The sequence below is a fragment of the Phalangium opilio genome, unplaced genomic scaffold, assembly GCF_054372755.1.
Source record: "Phalangium opilio isolate 3A_F unplaced genomic scaffold, DU_Popi_V2 ptg000022l_1, whole genome shotgun sequence".
Classification (NCBI taxonomy): Eukaryota; Metazoa; Arthropoda; class Arachnida; order Opiliones; family Phalangiidae; genus Phalangium; species Phalangium opilio.
Genome location: NW_028324154.1, coordinates 1715059 through 1737024, shown reverse-complemented (window position 1 = coordinate 1737024; position 21966 = coordinate 1715059). Strand labels below are relative to the sequence as shown.

Below are 21966 nucleotides of genomic sequence, written 5' to 3'. Positions count from 1 at the left end.
ACTCTAATTCTAAACCCCCATTTCAGGGGCTAAAAGGGGGAAACTCCCGCTTTTGGGACTTTTCCCTTTGCTTATATGCTTAGTGGTACAAGTATGCCAAATTTCATCATTCTAGCACCACCGGAAATGCCCTAGATGTTTTGATGATGTGTCAGTCAGTCAATCAGTCAGTCAGTCTCATAATGTGTCATTTTCACATAGGATTATCACAGAAACCAAATGAGTTAGAAAGCTGGAAGTTGGAGGACTTCCTAGGATTAACACTGTGCCCTTGAGGTGCAAATATGAGTGGTGTACTATTCCCCAGTACCGAGTTACGAGGGGGTCAAAATGAGGCTGAAATGTTTCGGGTAAAGGATTGCTGGTAGTGCACGACAACTTGGCGGGTGCACCCAGAAAACCGCCAAAGCAAGCCTATAAGTGATGAGCGACCACCTGTTTCCTCTATGTCCTGTTACTATATTATGGTATGTTAATTAAAATGATACTGTCAAACAATTTAATTTGTATTACCATATTTCCCTTGGTCTTTAAAAAACGTTGCAGTGTCCTTTTTGTGACGGCTATTTCTATCTCTTTTCCAAATCATTCTCAATTCATTTTTTGTTTTGGGATTATCATGTAGGATTTCTTCAAGTTCATTGCTGAATTCCGTGTCTATTTTAGAAACTATCTCTTCTAATTCTTTAGATTGCACTTCGCATACTTCCACTTCATATTTTGCTAACCGTTTCCTAAGACGAAGGATTTCTTTTGTTTGCGCTCTTCTTTTGTTTTTTAACTTTAAGATACGTCTACTTCGGGTAGTGGGTGTTAAGTAGGCTATGGGAATTCTTGACCTGATACTACTGGGTGTTACTGCTGGTGGCCGGGCTTTTGGTGTAGAAAATGTAATGTTAACTAGTGGTGGCCTTTTTTTGGAGTAGAAACTTCCATGTTAACGAGTTGAGACTGAGCTTTTGGCGTACAAGAGTGGCTGTTATCTGGGGAATCCATAACTATAGTAGCTGTTGGTATATCTAAATTTATTGGTTTGTCAGTCATTAATGGTTGTTTATATGGAACAGGTGTGATAAGATCTCCTTCGCTTTGTTTTGAACGCCGGTAAATCAAAGATTGACAGTTGGTACATCGTTGGAATGGATAATTAGGCAGTTTAAAAGACTTATTTATTTCAATTATTCTTGAACAATTAGGTCCTTCGTACACAAAGGCACCACCTGGATATATCCTTTTATTTTCAAAACATTTAACTCCTGGCCTCTTCAAACATTCATATTCGTCAACAGTAATCCCACTGCACAACTTGATGCCACCTATTTCAGTAGACCCGTACTTTGAAACTTTACTAAGCATGTCCATAAAATCACGACTAATCTGCCAGATATTATCCTCCAAGCTCGCAATTTGGCTCACTTTACTGATACTTTTTTCCCAAAACAACAAGATTTGCTGACCAAGATTCCAAACCTACCGTTATTTTCAGGGGACTTAATATCAAGTTCTCCTCTCTTATGGCAGAATATTTGTCACTGTATGCTACAGTCTCTACTTTGTTAAAGATCTTGTCTTGGAGGTTAATTCTGCCTCCAACAGCTGGGAAAACAATGTGCTTCATCCTTCTTTGCGATGACAAAAGTTGTCAAGGCTTGCTCCAAATTTTGGCCAAGACTTACGTGTTCGGTTACAGTTCTTACATTCAAGTCGTCAAATACGGTACAAGCACTCGATATAATGCTTTTTACGAGTTCAAGTTCAGGATTACATTTTGTTGCCATTTTAAAATACTATCATGTTATGAGTTAAATGTTAACTAAATTACGTGAGTAAAGCGACAACCCGATACAGGTAGACTAACCAGTATCCCAAAGAACTATGCTGTCTGCTTAATAATAAACGGTAAGACACGCCCGAAAGAAGATGAATTTCCGGTATGGTTCCTATTGGAAGTAAAATTTACGTCACACGAGTGGCGCGAAAATTTGGCTCCCCATATCGCTTTTTGAGAGTGGACTATGGGGAATGCTTAACATGGACATTCATGTTAGTAAACGAATTCATGTATATATATATATATATTTGCAGCTCTTTCTTTTTATCTTTTCATTTTCTTTTCTTTTCTTCTCTTTTTCCTTAAAAATTTCTCTATTCTTAAGACGAATATTATAGTGGATTCTTAATCTGATGAAAAGTTTAACAATTTTCAGTTTTGTCATTTCGCATAATTGAGGAAATGATTTTAAAGAAATTAGCTCTTCAGCCAGGGTTGAGCAATAAAGAGGGAAATTTGTCTTTGATAATATGCTCCATTTCTTCCACTAGTTTCTAATATCGCGTTTAAATTAGAGTGAGTCGCTTCCTTCAGGATGTTACGCTTTAAGGACCGTGAGATTCTTCCTTGTACGTGTAATTATTTTAGGTGGCTTCTTCTTTAAAGCATTTTCATAAACAACACCTACGTGTTTCATTTAAACCATCTTTGCAAGAAAACCGCCTATGTATCTTATTACATTTGCGTTCTTTGAATCTTCATTAGCAGGAATGACGGAACGTTTACTGAACGTTCTTCACTTTAATCGATATTATAAAACGGTACGGGGTCTTTCGGCAAGGGCTTATTGCGATCACTTGCCCTGTTCAGGAGATCAACTAAAAAGTCTTCCTTAAACGTTTAGGGTCTTGCCCAGCATCAAGCCTATCAGGAATGGTGTTCCACAGTAATCTTGGTCAACAGAAGCTGAATGAAGATTCATGAGATTATCAAAAGCATTTTTATTTAACATTAACATTTATATCTTGGTTTTAATGTTAGAAACTGATTCTTTCAAAAATGAGCACTACAAACTTTATATTTCTTATGAAATACGAGTTCCTCCTTTCCAAACAAATCAATCCTTCCTGATTGCTCCAACCATCGCTTACATCTATAACAAAAAAAAAGGCTAACTAAGAAAACATTTCAGAAATACTTCTCATCCCAAATTCTAAAAATTAACTTATTCTATCTTTCGGGTAGATAAAAAAAGAAATTCTGTCACAAAATTTGTCTTGGGAATTTTTACAATTTAAAAAAGAACAACTTCAACCATCGAAATGATGCCAAGCCGCTATTGCTATTCTACCGCCCCTTTTCACGAGAAAATCATATGCGCGCTGCCATATTTTTGTTCCGTTTGACACCCAGGGGCGCCAAAAATAGCAGGGTTTCCAGTCAAGGGTCGCTGAATCGCGAAACTCGTTTACGGAAATTTGTTGTCTCTCGTTTCCCAGTGACGTGTGACGTCATCACGAGCCCTCCGACGGAGGCGCTTTACGAACAATAAAAAAAACCTTGTTTACGTGTTATTTTATTGTGGCATTTTTAATGATAAGCTAAATATTTTGTTTTCTTCGGCTGCAATGTAAATTTAGAACATACTTTTACAATATTGTATTTATAAGTTAATGACTTATTGGGCAAATACTTTGGGAATACTGAGTTATATTTTTGGATTTGGTTCAAAAACAATGTAGAAGGTACTGTATATCCACCGTATGATAAAAACTTTCCCCCGATGGTAAGGTATACGTATGCTCTTCCTTCTCCTAATCTATTAGATCTAAATTCGGATAACTCTTGCTGTGCTTTTTAGCTACCCAACCAGCTAGGTACTCTAAGCCATTCTCTTCTAAATTAGTGTATTCATTTTCTAGTAATTCATTGTCATTTGAGTCGATGGGTCTTTTAACATTAGCGGCTGAGTTAGAAATAGAAATAATGTTACTATTAAGGAACGTATGACTCGCACAAAGCGGTTGCAATGGATTTGCCTTTTGGGGACTTCTTACTACATTTTCACTAGACAGAAAAAACAAAAGCATCCGGTTCAGGTTCTACTAATGACTCATTTTGTAAATTTACGGATTTTAGAGCTATTGATACTAAATACTCATCACGGTTTTGGTCAACGGTATTGTAGTTTTTGCTCAATATTCCTGGATTTTTTCCCACAACTACCACGCGAATCCTACTAAGGGCATTGAGGGGTGTTTGGTGGTCATCGAGCCCACCACGGGTGCGTATTTAAGAGAAAAAATTCTCAAGACAATCCTTATTTAGCTTTTGGGTAAATATATACTTAATATCAAATTTGTACTTCAAATCAAAAATTTATCTTTAAGTGACTTAATAGAGATCAGAATGGCTTGGCTTTCTGAAACACTTGATTACAAGATTTCCCAATACAGCTCATTTCATTTATCACGGTGTACATTTGTTCTAAGGCTGGCATTTGCTCAGTCAGGTAGGTGCCGAAAGCACATTTAGTTGGAATTAAATTATTTTTTCCCCGAGTTAAATATATCAAATTAGTTGTTCACAATTTTTATGAAAGCTGCTGTTTCTTGATATTTATATTCACCTTCTTCAGATCAATACTTTAGTTTTTAAAAGGTACTCAATAGCCCGGGAGACGCCATTAAATAGAACTTCATCAGCTTTTTTAAGGTTTTTTCATTGGGGCCCTTTACACTCTAGATGATATTTAGTTTATTTATGGCACATTTTTATCTCATTGTTGTCTAATTTTAAAATAGTCTAGTTAATACTTATTTTTGTGTCGTGTAGAATAAATCGGGTGTCATTAAGCCAGTTTCCAATTAATTTAAGGGCATGCGGGGCATCGGCGAAACGAAATATTTTCCCATGATTTAACTCTGGACGGTTAAATAAATTTCTGTTTATATTGACCCATATATATTATATTAACCCATAGCCACTGGTTACCGGAAATCACCCATATCACAGACTGTAGCGACTACTGCATATCCTGACTTGTGAACACTTTTTACAACGTCCAAGAGAAGTGACTTAATCATTTTTGGTGGAAGCCAATATAAACAGGTTGCTTCCAATTTGAATACAAACCCCTTGCCATCACAACCTGCATTTGGGAATGCTTCCCGACAACTTGATCTCTCATTGTATCATAGTCATACTGCGATTTGATTTTCATATCAACGTAGGTTATCTCAGTCAATTTTTCTAATTCAAATTTGCTTGTGCCCACTATTTTCATAATTTTCGAAATCTCAGTTAAAATTCCACCAGACATGTTAATTTTAGAAGCATATTGTTTTAAAGTTGAAATACCAGGAAAGGGGATTTTTAAATCTTTTATCTAAAAAATATATATGCTCGTTTACTAAAGTAGCGTAAAGCAAAAGCTCTATTTATATCATCTAGAACCCAAGCTCCTTTCTTTTTCCCCTTTCAAAGTACAATTTGACTTTCATTGAAGACACTCTCTAAAATAAACTTACATTTTTCTTCAAGTTTGGCCTTTTTAGCTTTTTGAACCTTAAGTGTTTTAAGCTCTTTTACTAAACTACGTGTTGATAGAGCGTTTACATCCAAAGTTTGTTTCAAATTAACAAATTTTCGTTTTGTTCTTAAATATATGTCTTAAATTGCTATATCCTCGAATGGCTAGCTTTCTTCCCTTTTCGGATTTTTCATTAAAACTCTTCGTTGTCGTTAATTCACTTTCATGGTCGGATGACGTTGTAATAGTGATATTAGATGTATTTTCTGCAGTTGATGGAAATGAGTTATCGCTAACAGCAATAATTTTTGTAGTATTTGCTGACACATCTCCAGGTGGACATACAGCGGTGCTTGTTAGAATAGTATCCATAATCCTCTGCGTTTCAATCGAGATTTGCGAACTTGGGTTCAAGTATCAAAATGTTGTAGAGTTATGGATTCATGGATAGACTTGGTCAAATTTATAGTTGGCACAGCCAATAGCGAAGGAGTTTGTTTGTGATTTTTTCTTGGAATGCCTTTGAGTTCCGAACGTAAAAGTCTTTCATAATGCTCAGTTATGAAATGTTGAGAATAGATGAAATTTGTATCCGGATTAAACTTATCTTCTATGTGACACCTTATAATCCATAACTTTTTTCTTTCAGGGTCTTTAGGGAATTTATGGTGTTTCATGTGCTGAAATGTCAGATTTTTTTTGTTATTTCTAAACTGTTGTTGCATATTGCTACCCCACACCTTGTTCCAGGCATTTCAAAGATTAATCTGGATTAACATAAATATACTTTAAGAACAGTCTTACTATCTGCTATAAATAAGGAAGATCTTGTACAGATAGTAAGAAATAAGTTAACAATATTTTTGTCATGGTTGGCTTTGACTTCCATGTAATTATTTATAGATTTATGAATTGTATTTGGTTTAAAACCATTCAGTTCACAATCGTACAAAAGCTTCACTTGACAAAATAATAAAAATATCTTTTAATTATTTTCCGTTGTCAAGCATCGAAATATACGAGCCCGGTGCAGGCTGGAAGCCGAAAATTCATAGTTTTTCGCGTAGATCGTAAAATTCGTCTGCTAAGGGGGGCTCATAATGACGTAAAAATAACAGCCAATGAAAAATCGTAAAAACTTGAAGAGAAAACGCGCCAGAGCAGCCAACCTATTATTGCAATTTTTGCTTTTTCCACGAACCTTGGTTTCAATCAACATTGTCACCCTTTTCCAATTATGACGCCCCTTACCACCCCCGGGGTTAAAGGGTTCGTGGCACGCAAAGATTCAGTGTCGTGCCGTAAAAATATATATGTCTCTGTATTTTTAGCTTGCATACTTACATTGCTTTAGTCAGTTGAGGAATTCCTTTCCTATACCAATTTTATGGGGTTTCACATTAAATATGCGCCCCTGTATTGTGAGCGTTGGTGAGAGACATTGAACATGTGGCGACATCTATGTAGGCGTCTTTTGTTCTTTTGTGTTTTTTATGTTTTGGTTTTAGTATGGGTTATAGAATATCAGATTAGAGTCAACTCGTGCTTTAAACGATTCATTAATTAACAATAACAGTGTGATCATATCAAATGTGCAAGAGGACAAAGACAATGTCATGTTTCAGCAAAAATTTAAAGAATTGCCTCTTCAATTGCGGAAGTGTTTGGAATTAACGGGATGTTCGGACAAAACGCCTTGAAATCCATAACAAACTTAAAAGAAATCGAAGATTTCCTTAAAAGGAAATCGACTCTTTTCTTTAGGCTGGCTAAACATGATGCAGAAATAGCGTATGGTCTTTTCGCGTGTGAACCTGAAAGTTTTGAGTTTTTGCCTGGCCATAAGAGTCTTTTGCAATCTTTCATAAATGATTTAAAACACCCACTACATGCGAAAAGGAAAATGCGACCAAGTGAAGATAATAGTAGTGAAACTCTCGTCATCGATAATAATAGTGCCTTTATTCAGTGAAATAAGGAAGCAAGTGATTAAAAAATTGAGTAATTGGTGTGCTCGAATCGCGAAAGAACCACACTTGAAGAACCTTAAGGTAAACGAACAATTTACGCTTAGTATGGGAATAAATTCACCAAAGATGATATGTCTGCCGTGTGGGAAATCGATAACACTGTCAATGTGTAATGTTGCAGTTTTATCAAACTATACGAGACACGCAATGATGCCAAAAAATAAAAGGGATAGGCCGGAGCAGTCGCTGGTTCCAGTCTTCCAGAATCGGAAAAGCAAGTCAATTTTGCGATGGACAGGGTCACGGAGTCTTCGGCTGAAGACACCAGGCCCGCGCATAATGGAAAGGATAGGCACGAACCTATTGCAGAGTAATTACTTTAAACATTTATCTCGACAATTACAGCGTAACTAAATTTTAAAATTTACGGCAACCATGTGCTTCATATGGCATTTAAAAAATCTTAATTACCAAATAATACTTTGGTTAAAATACAAGTTTTGCCGTTAAAAAATTGTTCTCAATGTGTATAAGCAATAAATATTACCGAAAATACTTTTGAATTCGTTTACTAATACTTAGATTTTTACATTATCTCAGGCTTGATGAAATACCTTCTCGCGCATCTAGCTCAAATTTTTAACCCAATAAATGGTCAAGAACCGAAAGAAATAAGCGCAAGCTTCACGAGGCTGCCCGGGATTGTAAAACAATTCTCTCTTATCTTACCTCAAGTGATCAAGACCATGTATTAAAGCTACTTCGGGAAAACAACTCCTTGAGAGAAGAACTGGATCGGTTGGACCTCCATTTAGGAGACACTTTAAACCGAAATAGTTCACTTCAAAAAGACGAGAGTAGTGGAATTCAACCAATGTTACGAAGTCTATACGAAAATAGTGTACAAAACTCCCAAAGAAATCACCAAGGCACTAGGATTCGGTCAAACATTTTGCAAAATTTGTTTTCATTTGGTCTGGAAAGTTGTCTTATGAATTCTTGTCGACACATTTGGGTTTAGCCTTGCCAAGCGTAAGACAGGTGGAAAGATATGTAGCATCCACATACAAAGCTGAGGAGGGAAAAATTCGCTTAGATGATTTAGAAAAACACCTTGAAAGGTTCGTGAAAAAGCCCTTTTTGGTTAACTTGTGTGAAGATGCGACCAGGTGTATCGCTAATGTCTCATATGATTCCACTACAAACCAGTGTGTAGGATTTGTACCACCCTTAGACCATAATGGACTTCCTCTTATACAACAGTTTCCTTTCGAAAGCTTTCCCGTACAAACATTTTAAGCTGTAATTCATCTGCATACGCGCTTTTTTATCGCTACCACGCTGTAATATGTATACATTAAGGCTACATTTTCTGCAGGTCGAAAAACGCGAAAATTTCACAGCAATTCCAGAACTGCAAATTGTCTGCCGTTTCTACATTTTCTCTTTATTAACTGTTAATTGTCTGTATTGGCAGAAATATGCAGCGCGATTCTGCAAACGCGATGCAAAAGTAGAAATAACAGCTGCTAGTTTAAAACTGTAATTTGACCACAGTTATAGACATGTTACAGGTCTGCAAATGTGATGGAAAAGTAGAAATGCAGCTGCCAATTTAAAACTGTAATTTGACCCTATTTATAGACATGTTACAGGTCTGCAAAACTTATGGAAAAGTAGAAATACCAGATGCTCGTTTAAAACTGTAATTTGACTACATTTATAGACATGTTACAAGCCTGAAAAAGTGATGCAAAAGTAGAAATACCAGCTGCTAGTTTAAAACTGTAATTTGACCATATTTATAGACAGGTAACAGGTCTGCAAAAGTGATGGAAAAATAGAAATCCAGCTGCCAATTTAAAACTGAAATTTACAGGGGGAACAGGGGTTGGGGAAGGCTTCTAGCCCGTGAGGGGTTCGGCACTTTGTAATTATCATACCCAAATTTGAAATAAATTACGCGAATTAACAGATTTTAAATTGATTAGAAAAGTTTCAGGATTCAAAATTGATTCCAAAAATATGCAGTGTATCTTGCCGCTTTGGTATTTAATTTTAGCAGTATTAATTAATTATTTAATTAAATGAAATTGGTTACTAGCAGAATGCTTTTAATTTTATTAGTGTGAACCATAAGTTTTTCACGCCTCTAAGTACACAAACATGGGTTACGACTGGCCATCTTCCGCAGGCTACTGTGACGTCAGAACTCGTATAGCGCTAAGATCCGAAGAGAGAAAATTTTGAAATTTCTGTCACGGTGCAGCCACCAAGCGGTCGAGACGATTACTAAATGGGTCACGTGAAAAAAATTCATCCAATGGAATAAAGGAGATTTTTACGTTTCGTAAAGGCAGGCATTGGAGGGGAACGAATTTAACTTAAGCAACCTCAAATCCCTCTCTCACTCTCATGAGATGGAGGCGGTTTCAGTCCCGAAACATTCTAAAAGGGATAAAAGAAACGCTAGGCTAGGCAGTACAATATTGTATTGAAACTGAGGTGATAAAAATGATACGGAGAGAGTATAGGGTTTCATTAAAGGGAGCCAGACAAACACTATTGCCATAGGAGTAGCAGGCATTTCTCTACTTAGAGGCATGATAAAATGGTGTGAAAAGAGTGCCTGCGCGGAGTGCGCGCGTCTTTCTCTGCCCTCTTATCGTCGGAAACGATAAACCGCGGTGCGTTTGTTTTCCCGTAGTTAATTACTTTCATTAGCGACGTCTAAAATTTGTCAGTTTTTAAATATTCATTGAAAATACTGAGAGGGGGGTATGGATATCTGATTGTAATCACGTACTACTAAGAACTTAAGGTAAATCCTACCCAAAATCCAGTCTGGTCTTTAACAGTATTATTATGTTCGTAAATAAACGTTTTGCATTAATTAAATAACCTATTGTTTTATTCGGTTCAACTGATCTTCCAACAGAACTTCATTTTTAAAAGGTCCTTAATATTTATTTGCGCCACATCATAGACAATGAACTCGTTGTGGAGTAAGCTGGAGTTAATTTTAGCTTTAACGGGGGGTCCTAATGGGATCTCCACATCATTTCTGACAATGCTTTTCTCAGGATCTGGAAAGGTTTGTCCAATTCCCTTCGTACTATGTGTATTGAGAGGCAATTTTTCAATAAATTTTCGGTGAGGTAGCTCAAGCATATTTCCTAAAGCTACTTCGCAGAGGAGCAACAACCCGGTGTTGTTGTCTCGACTGGCGTGACAGTAATTGGCACTTTTAGAGACCTAAACGAATCAAATATTTGAAGTTAACCACCTATAATTTAACTCTTTAATAAAAGGCTATGTGTAGTACCATATCTGCAAAGTAAACTCCTTTTCCAAACATGTAACCAGTAAACCGGAGGTTCTGGTGGAGCAATACGAAGGCCTTGAGACAAGATACCCGCCATGTTTGTGGTTCTGAAACCATGCTATAGTAGCTTTATATTATGGAGTTTTTGGAATGGTCGGTAGCGTTTGCGTTCTCCCTGACGAGCAATTTTAAATACTTCATCTACTTCATGTTCATAATTCCTGTGAGTCTCAGCGTGCGTGTTCTTTACGTATGTTTACTAATGTCTTGAATTCTTCGGATTCTTTATATAATACTTCAATTTGAGTTTTCGATTGTTCATAATGTTGATCTATTGGATCTTTGGTCGTTCCACTTTTCTCTTTAACTAACTTGTAACCGATCTCCACTTCTAGAAGGAAATCTAGCATTTCTACCTTGAATTTTATTATCTCAACATTATCCAAAAGAGGGGGCTTTTTGGTTCGTGCAAGCTATTAGCTGGGCTTTCTTGTTTTTGACATCTTCATTTTCGAGTAAAGCCAGGAGGTCCGTCAAAACGGAATACGCCTGTTCAATTTATTTTCTCGAAACTTTTTCTTAATGGCACTTTCTTTAGATGAATTTCAAACTCCAACATGGCCTTCTTCATTTTCTCCACGTCAAAGATAAGGCGAATTTGTTCTTGGATGGCGTTGGGAAGTTTAGATCCAGATCCCACTACCAGTTTTCTAAAGTTGCATTCTCGGCGCCATAGTCAATGTCAAGTGGTTACATTTTATTAGGAATCTTTGAGGCAGTGTCGCGTAACTCCCACGGAGTTCCTGTTTTTTCTTCGTGAAGCCTTTTGAATTCGGCAACAGCATCATACTTAGTGGCAAACTGTTCCGTCTTGTTTCCACCAATAGTAGTTCCAACACGTCCTCAGCTCCGAAACACCCAGTAATTGTTTCCTTTGTCTGACTCTAGAAGTTGAAGATTGTAAAATGAATTAGATCCTTGAGTAATGTCGACTTTTGCGAGAACAGCGTTGAAAGCTCTTTTTTCGTTTTCTAACAAGTGTGTGATGGCTTCAAGATTTGAATCTAGTTCAACAGCTACGCTGCCTTTCACTGTCAGTTTAACTTTCGTATTCTTTCCAGATGAGAATGTTGAGTCACTTTTTCCTACAGCCGCACTTTTGAGTCTTTTTCAGCAGCGTAAGAATAAATTCTGTCTTCAGGATTTCCACCCCAACTGGCTATGCTTTATTGTTGGATCATAAGAACTAAACCTCCATTTTCCACAGCACTTAAAAAGTCTTCAGATACAACGTGAACATTGTGTTCCTTAGCTTCACGAATTTTCTTGATATTTTTCTCAACATCTTCCTTGGTACTTATAACGCAAGGTGTAGTTTTGTCAATTTGAGAGACAACATTGCCTCCAAATCGGGCTATGGTTTTCTTCAGAGCATCTTTGGAACTTCGAAGATTACCAACTAATACTATTTTAGCATTGTCCAATGGTTGTGGCTTTCTCTTCATACCCGAGGTTGATGGCAAATTTTTTGGTGAACTTGGAGTAGGTGCGTTTGTAGGAAAGTAACGGTCTCGCTTTATGTATTTGTAGCTGTTTAAGAATGGATATTCCTCTTTTAGGTCATCTGGAATCTGGAAAGGCTTTCTTCCTGGTAGTTTTGTAACATTTGGACATTTTTTCCTATCGCTTGCATTTCCAGTACAGTGATAACCATCATTTGAGAAAACAAATTGTCCACCGTCAAATTCTGTGCAAGATTCAAGAGATCCAAACGTCTTGATATCGGAAAGTCTATGTAGAATTTTGCTGTTTCCTGTAGGAATGTTTTGGTCGTTACATTCTAAAAGTTCCACCATTTCTTTTTTTTAAGATGATTTTTTCAAGCCCGTCACGATGTTTTAACTTAACTGAGACTGTTCCTTAAGAATTTGCTTCTCGCCCAGATCTTCTTTAGGGACTTCCTCTTCCTTTATCTTCTTTACTGGAGTCACTTCTATTTTCTTTATTTTTTCTTTGATGGCCTTTTGATCTTCAACACCGAGTTTCTTAAATCCTGGTATTTTAGAGCCATCTTCAAAAAACTCCAAAGTTTCTCTCGCTTGTACAAAGCAATCAACGTGATACACGCTGGTAGTGGACCAAATCGTCTAGCTTTTTCACTCTGTTTGTCAAGTTTTGAAATGCGAATTTGATCTTTTACGATTGTTTCTCCACAACCTTTACAAGAGGACCGATTACTTTTGGCATATTCAGTTGAGAAGTCTTGAATTTCAATGGAAGAGCTTTTTCTCTTTGTTCCTTTAGATGGATTTGATCTTGATTAGGGAGAGACAACAGACCGAGGAAAATAGAGAAGATATTGAGATTTTAATTGACGTTGAGCAGATAAAACAAAATTGCTCATGCCAATGTTGTGTTCCGTCTAGGATAAGCCTTGACTCTACTGAAAAGGAAGGTTTGGAAAGATACCTGAATATAAAAGATATAAGGGGTGGATTAATTTGTTGCCAACAAATTCCACAAGTTGTAAATTTTTTAACAGAAAATGAGGGTGAGACACTTAAATGTATCACACTTGATAATGATTATCAAGCATTGTGTGGCACTCGTAAAAGAATTTTGCAAGCCACCTACAGAAGTTATTTACATTCCCGAAGTCGTCCACCCCCGCCGCAAGATTTATCAAACAGGACCTATCGATACACAGCGTACAGGAGTTACACTCACTTAGTACATAAGAAACTAGGGGTGGCGTAGCGGTTAGCGCTTTCGCCTCGCAGCAAGAGGATCCCGAGTTCGATCCCGGATTGTGGCACCGGGTGAAAATCTGGGAACAAATCCTTCTGCGTAGAGTTTGAAAGTTCTCTCCCCGCTTGTAAAAGGAGTTTTCCTCCGCGGTCTAACCCGGTTTCTCCTTTCCATCAAAACTTGCAGAGGTTAACGGTAATAGTTAGTATAGGGCGCTGTCGGTTAGCTGTGGCATAGGGGCTAGCCACCACCCCTCTATGCATTGTAAAGGCGTTAGATAAGTGGCAATAAGTCGCAAGATGACTTGGTCCAATTAGCTAGCTGAACTTATTATTATTATTATTAAGCAAAAGGATATCCTTACCACTATGCGTTCTGTTAAATGTCAGAAATAATTATCCTGAAGCTCTAGCAAATGATTATACAAGCTATAAACCAGGAACTGAAATTCAGGGGACAGCAATAAGCTAAAAAAACTGTCAAATATTAAGTATTATAATTAAGAATGTGATATAAAATGGTTGTCAGAAATAGACTAGTCAACCCCAATTTTACAAATGTGATAAACATCAGATTAGTCTTAGTAAAGTTTAAATTTAAGTTGAAAAATGATAATTTTTCTAGTCACACCCAGTTTCCAAAAGTGATAATTTGTTTGACTTAATTTAAACTTCAGATTAAGTGGCATTAGTTTTAATTATTATTTAAACTTAGAGTGCATGTCTTTTAAGTAGATTTAGTCGCCCCAGTTTTGCAAATGTGATTAGGTTTTAGTTTGACTAAAATTTAAACTTCTGATTAGACGGCATTAGATTTTGTTGTCGTTCAAATTTAGAGTTCAAATCGTTCAGGTTGACCAATGTTAAATTTGATAGATTCAAGACCTGGTCTTAAAATTGTATGTTCCTATTTTTAATAAACAACCTCACACATGTCAGTGATAGTGATTTTATTCATTTTTTTTAAAAACGTTTTTATAATATTACTTCTAATACGGAAATAAAACTCATAATAATAATTTTCAAAATAATCTTCTTTTCTTAGCAGCATTGATCAGTTCGCTTTTATCGTGGCGCGGAACGGGGGCCATATTTTTAATAGTTTGTCGATTTTTAACCAAGTTACTTAGTGGTAGGTCATCTTCATCTGTTAGTTTTCTTGAAACTATAATATTCAAAATTTCGTACACATAACGGTATGACTTAGGTTCTTTGAGTGGCCTCGCGTGCCATTCCCCAGTAGCTTTGGAAAAATAGTACTCAAATTCGTCTTTGTTTTCTATACTTAAAGTATTTTCTCTTTCAAATAAAAACTTTCGCTCCACATTAAAGTTGTGATCTAGAGCAGCAAGCATGGTTCTAGCTTCCATTACTTCCTGATCAAGCTCTTGTCGTTTTGGACAATATTTCAGTAAGAGACTGTGGTAAGACTCAAGAGATGAAGTGTGCGTGAAAGCATTGACTTGTTTTAAATCTTTTATTAACTTCTGGTTGAGAACAACCTTTACTTAAGCATCATGAGCGGAGGTTTCCTGTGTAAGCCATTTCTTTTTCCTCTCTGCGTCTTTGGATAGTTTTTCATGCAAACATGATTTATAATGGGTGAGGCTCGGAAAACTATGCTGATTAGTAGAATGAAAACACACTGACTTCCACATATGTATTAAAACATCGACATTTCCATTACAATTTTCTGCGCAATACCACATGTGACGACTCAAAACTTTCACCCATGGTTCCAGTTCTTTGTTGTCTTTTTTTGCCATCTTTACAAGCTTGCCACGAAAACCTTTCGCCAAATGCCACACGTCAAACTGGTGGTCTATGGTTTTGTAGTTATCTCTCAGAAATGCCCGAACTTGAATGTGACGGTCAGTTGTTAATCGTGTAATTTGCAAACCAAGACTATACATTTTATTAAGCCACCTTTTAAATCCTTCTAGTTCCATGTTTGTGGATTTATATTCCCCTTCAGCCTTACTAACAACCTCAAAATGCACACATTTATTAGACTTGTGATCCATCAACGTAGCACTGCAATACTTGGCGCTGTGATCTGGTGAGTCAAAACGGCCATCCCCAGAAAGCTCAATTTCAAGCTGCTTAGTTCTTGTATCAGGCTAGACCGTTCTTTATTCCAAGCTTCTTTAATTTCAGGGATGACCAATTTGCGCTGAATGTCGTAGTACGTGATTTTGTCTATACATTTCAAACCGATAAAACCAAATATCGAACTGATTTTATGGAATGTTGAGCCTGATAATAATATCCCAGATGTCAGCAGCAAGTTGCCAGCTGGCATTTTGCCTAACAATGGTTGGGATTTCCATGTATTTACATGACCATTGTAACAAACAAGTTTTACTGTTATAAGGGTTCTTTCATTCTCTGATTTTTGGCATTGAGTAATGTCTATTGGACTTTCGCAATTTTCCTGCTTGCAGTGCACATAGCAAAGCAATTTATCTAGTTGACTCTCGAAAACTATAAATTTTTTTTCTTCCACAATGCTAACTTCTTTAGTTGACGTTTCAGCCTCTGCGGTTAAATCAGAGGAAGTGTCCAAACTTGGTTCATAGAAAGAGAGTGGTACCTTCGGTGAATCAATAGAGTCTTCTTCAGAAATCACACTCAAATTCTTTACTGGTGTTGCGTTATTTCTAAGAGCATGAGAATTAGATGTTTCTGGAGAATGCGATATGATGGGTGAAATATTACTAATCAGTTTTGGTGGCTTTGTGGATTCCGGGTTAAATTTAACGGGAGTAGATATTTTGAAAGGTAATAAAGTCTTGGACAGGGGTTTGGCGTACGAATGTTCGTCCACAATGGCTTTTTTTGTAGTCTTATTCAGTTCATCAATTTCTGACCTTATTTTCTCTGCTGTACAAGTTTCTGTTCCTACGTCAGTCTTGGAACAAATATTAGTTTCAATTGCAACAGATACATAGCTAACAAGGGTTTGGGACTCAGCGAATCTTCTCTCAGGTTTAGCAGTAACTTCCACAGAAACAGTTATTGGCAAAACTTGAATGCTGACTTCCCTTGTTTTGAAAAATGGATCTCTTTCATCAATTTCTGGAACGTGTAAACTTGGGTAGCAACCACATTTAATCCTCGACCTCTGTTTTCCATTAGCTGTGTCATAATTCTTAATGAAACAATCCTCAGAGAAATGGACTTCGCAAACTTTGTATTCCTATTTCTTAGTATTAGGCTGCAAAGGCTTAGACAAGTACGCTGCTTTCACTGAGTCTTTGGCATATCTTAACCATTTTGAAGCAATGTCAGGGTACTTTACGTGATTGGGAACCGTGTAAAAACTAACCGCAAACTTAGAGTACACTCTGGCAGTTTTTTATTATACAACTTGGCATTTCGAGACGACTAACGAGAGCTAAACAATACTTGAAGACGGAATTTGTCAGACTCAAAAAAACAGACCTAAATTCTTCTGCTTGGAGTGCTAAAATCTCATTGGCTAAACGCTATTTAAACCAGCCAGTCATCTGGCAGGTCTGGAAAAGCACGACAGTGAAGTTTAGAGATAGGGGTTAAGGGTTTTGTCCATATAAAATTTTATTTTAATTATAAAATGAAAACTATCGCTAATAATTTAATTTCAGTAGTACAACTATCTTTATAAAAGTACTCTTGACGCTAAGAGACAAAAAAGGTTTATGGGTGAACCACTCCTTTAAAAGTGGGAGCATTATCACTAAATATCGAATGTGGGATTCCTATCCTACCGACCATACGCCTGAATGCCCGCAAGAAATCATCCGTTTTCATTGAGTGCGCCAATTCCAAATGCAGCGCTCTTGTTACACTACAAGTAAAGAAGCAGATGTAACACTTGGTTTTAAATTTCCCGCTAGATATGTACAATGGTCCTGCCAAATCTATTGCTGTTACTCTAAATGGGGGCGCTTCGTTGATTCTTTCTAACGGTAGGGGTGCTGTTGGAGCATGATAAGGTTTAGCCGCAAACCTCTTACAAATTAAACAATCGGAGATAACAGCCTTTGTCATCTGCCTTCCCGCTATGATCCAATATTGTTCACGGGTTTGCGCGAGGGTGTGTTGCACTCCCCCGTGCGATTCCGAGCTTGTCAACAACCACACTATCCTCGTTTCTTTCAACGACCACAATTTTTGGCTCGGTAGGGAAAATAAAAAAGGGGATGAGGCGACGTAGACGGCGGAGGGCTAAACATCAGACCAAGTGCTATTTTTCCGTCCGTCGTCTGCAACGCATCGCAAAGCGAAACCGTTGCATTCGCCCCCTCAGACTGGGGAAGAGAATGGGAAAAAAAGAAGAGAGAGGATTATTTTCGCTCTTCAGCCTTCGAAGTGTTCGGTCGCGTTTTTTCTGCTCCCCGCTTCTTTAGCTGTTTTGCCGTGCTTCAGTCTGTTCCTTCGATGTCGGAACATACGGACGGCTTCCTTTAGGGAGCCGGTTCTCTCCCTCAACGCGATTCTTGCGATCCTTCCACATTACCCGGGACGCTCTCGCAAAAGCGAAAGCGTTCGAAGTTCCGTACCAAGCCTCGGTCTCAGCCGCTGCCGGCCTCCGTTGCGGACGCCCCTGTCTTACCGGAGCCTCAGCCCGCCCCCCTTCTCCCCGTCTTTCTCGTTCCGGACCCTGCTACGCCGGACGCTTTCTCATCTATGAAGCTCATGGCCCTCAACACCTTGGCGCAGTCGCTCGCTGGCGACGTCCGTGAAATTAAGAAAATGTTAAGTGGCAATTTACTTATCACTCCCACCGACGCCGCTCTGGCGGATGCCCTCCTTGCGGCTACATCACATGGGACGTTCAGTTTCCACGCTAAACGCGTCCAAGACCCGGCTACTACCTACCTCCAGGGTTTCATTTGCGGTCTCGAAACGCTCGTTCAAAATTTAGCGAAAGACGGTCCGAACATGTTCCCAATTCTAAATTCCGTCTATACCCCGGACAAAGTCGAGCTGTTACTTCGCAAAGGCGTTTACCCGAACGATTATATGGACAACCAAGAGAAATTCGACCAAACGTATCTCCCGGCCAAGGAAGATTTCTATAGTATTCTCACCGACTCGGGTATATCCGACGCCGATTACCACCGCGCGTCTAATCTGGGAAGTTTCGGGATTAGAAATATGGGGGAATATCACGACCTCTACGTCACCGCCGACACTTTGCAGTTGTCCGACGTATTCGAATCGTTCCGAGCCATCTGTATGAACTATTACAAATTAGACAGCGCCCATTCTTACACCAGTCCAGGTTTCGTGTGGGAAAGCGCTCTCTACATGACGGATGTCGAGTTGGATTTGTTGTTGGATCCGGATATGCATCTCCTGATCGAAAAAGGGATTCGCGGTGGCGTTTCTACCATCAGTCGCCGTTTAGCTACCGCTAACAACAAATACGTCCCCGAAACGCACGATCCGGAAAAACCAACGACGTTTCTATCTTATTTGGATTGTAACAACTTATACGCCACCGTCATCATGGATCCAATGCCGATGAAAAATTTCACATGGGAAAATTCTCTTCCTATCGAAAACGTCCTCAACCACCCGGACGACGACCGACTGGGATTCATCGTAGAGGTTGATTTGGAATACCCCGCGGAATTGCACCGGGATCATAACGATCTACCTTTAGTTCCGCGAAAACGTACCATCTTAAAGTCGGAGCTGCCTTATTATTGCAAAGAACAACTGGATCATTGGGGCATTCCGCGTAAAGCCTCTCTGCCTAAATTGGTTTCCGATCTCCGTCCGAAAACCAAATACGTAGTGCATTACCGTAATCTAAAGTAATACGTTGAAAAAGGAATGAGAGTCGCCCGTGTCCATCGAATTTTATCCTTCGAGCAAGGAATTTGGCTCGCCGATTATATCGCTTTCAACACCGAAATAAGGAAAATGGCCGCCAACGACTTTCAGAAAGATTTCTTCAAACTGATGAATAACGCCGTCTTCGGTCGATATATATATTTTTTTTTTCGGTAAAATTAATATTATTTTATCGTTATAGGTAAAACGATGGAAAATTTAAGGAACAGGATCAGATTCGAGTTGGTTCAAATTCCGAAAATAGCAGCGAAAAGAGTCAATTCGCCGGCTTTCGAAAAATTTACCATTTTTCACAACAATTTGGTGGGGATTCATTTAACGAAGAAAAATATCACTTTGAATCGACCCATCTACACCGGATTTACCATCTTGGACCTCTCGAAACTGCTAATGTTTCGATTTCATTACGACGTCATCCGAGCTCGGTACGGCGACAAAGCGAAACTTTTGTTCACCGATACTGGTACGTTACCGCGTATTTTATTCGTAAAACTCGAAATCGGTTACTAAGAAAAAAAAATGGAGTAAATATTACAGATAGTCTCGCGTATTCCATCGAAACCGAAGACTTGTACGAGGACATGGGTCAAGAAGCCGACCATTACGATTTTTCCGGGTACCCAACCGACCATCCTCTTTTTAGCAACGTCAATAAAAAGGTACTCGGGAAATTCAAGGACGAGCTGAACGGAATGCCCTTTAAAGAACTCTGCGGCTTACGATAGAAAATGTATTCCATCTTGTCGGCGGACGGTGAGAAAAAGACCGCTAAGGGAATTTGCAAAAGGGTGGTCAAAAAGACCGTTTTACACGAAGACTATAAGAACTGTCTGGTAAATCGTCGAGTTACCGTAGCGGAGATGAAACGGATCGTCAGTAAAAAAAACGATCTATACACGGTTCAACAAAACAAGCTGTGTTTTAACCCGTACGACGATAAACGTTGCATCCTGGAAGACGGTGTCTCGACGTTAGCTTACGGTCACTTGGATCCTCCCCGAGACCCGGTATCCGACTCGATCTCCGACGAAGACAACGACGACTCGGTCCCCGACGGAGACCTTTCAACCCGCCCTAATGACGACGTTATTCGTTAGAATACGTGTATAGCCGCGTATAGTTTCCGTCTCGCGTTTAATAATGTATGTATAATCGCTACAAAAATAATAAAAAAAAACGGTTTGTTAAGTTAAAAATTTTATTGAAAACTTCTTCTCAATAAATTCGGAAATCATAAGGTCGTTAATATTCGTATCGTTGGAAAATTTACTAACGATATCGTACAAATTTATCCCTCGACATCTATTTAAAGTAAAATATACGCAATAACCCCCGCACGTTTTGCCGGTGTTGTTTTGCAGTTGCTTCGAATTGAAAGTCACGGTTAAACTATTTTTCTCGACAAAATTGATAAATTGAAAGAAATCCGGCGGGTAGCCGAAACTGTCGAAGAATTCGCAATTCTTCTTTCTCGAGAAATATATCACTGTCCAATGCTCGCCCGGAGTATTCGCTAATCCCGTATTGACCACGTACAATGATGGAAAAGAAGAGACGCGACGAGGTAATTTATCGGCCGCGAAGACGCCTCGAAAGAAATTTTTGGCCGCGGAATCTTTCTTTAATATTTCGGTTAGTTGTAGCGTATCCATAATCTTAGCTCGAATAATCGAAGAAAACCGCGCAATTTTTATCTATTTCAATCAAATTTTGAAACTCGCTATAGTAGATAACGCAAACGGTCTGGGTAAGAGCGTTTTCGAACTTTATCTCTAAACGTACGCTACCGTTTTTTATCAACTGAAAATGTTCGACGGAATGAGAGAGGTCCGGAGTCGAGTCAAAAACGAATAAACAATTCCCGTTGGGAAACTCTTCTCTCGAAATAAAATTACTCTCGTCGATATTAAATTGCCCAGTTTGCAGAAACTGATTAATGTACGATCAAACGTACAGATTGTCTTTGAAACTAGGAGATAATGGTTTGTGAGGTGTCGAAACCCCGTCAACTTGCAAAGCTACGTGATTAACCCCTATATTTTGAAAATAATTGAAGGGCGATTTTTTATAATCCCGTAAATACGCGTTCTGTTCGAGCAAGCCAACGACCAGTTTCTTCGGTATTTGACCGTTAAATAAGTTGTCTCGAATTGTTATTTTGGACCGGATAATCGGATATTTCATCGTCCCGCGTTCTACGGCCTTGGAAAATTTCGTTAATTAAATATACTTTTCAGATATATATAAACACGCCATTTCGAATTTGACTTTGTATTTCACGTCGGTATTCGTATGGAGACAAAATTCGTTCGGGTTTTTAGTGAATTTGAACTTTAGGTTCAAGATATTCGGGAGGTACCGCGATTGCTGACAAATGTACGTATGAACCACACCCATCATATCTATTACGCCATTGGCGGCTATCGCTTTTCGCGCCTTAAATCCTTCGTTACTGGCGGGCTCGTCGAATTTACCCGCCGTGTCCTTGTAAAACAGAGAACTCGTTAAGAAACTGGTTTTCGCCGGACCACCGAAAGTAAGCAAAGTTTGGATCATGCTTTTGTGAGCGTAATTTTGAGCGGAAGCCGTGAAGGATTTCTCGTTCATAAAGACGTGCACTTCGCTAAAGAGCGCGTGCAAAAATAAATTTTCCGGTCCCACAACTTCCGTCGCGTAATCGATGACCGCGCCATCGGTTCTGATAATTTTGGCTTGAACTTGTAAAAGAGTTTTGGAAATATCGATGTAACCTTCGATATTTCCGGGAATAACGA

The 21966-nt window shown here is 38.5% G+C and overlaps 1 protein-coding gene across 1 annotated transcript; it reads left to right on the top strand.

Moving 5' to 3' along the window:
• Positions 1–17390: 17390 nt before the first annotated feature.
• Positions 17391–20289, top strand: LOC149694743 (uncharacterized). The gene is made up of 6 exons (XM_089867435.1): positions 17391–17477; positions 17798–19076; positions 19170–19319; positions 19374–19655; positions 19730–19851; positions 19918–20289. Exons 1-6 carry the CDS (start codon positions 17391–17393, stop codon positions 20287–20289), a joined length of 2292 nt encoding a protein of 763 aa, XP_089723561.1.
• Positions 20290–21966: the final 1677 nt, after the last annotated feature.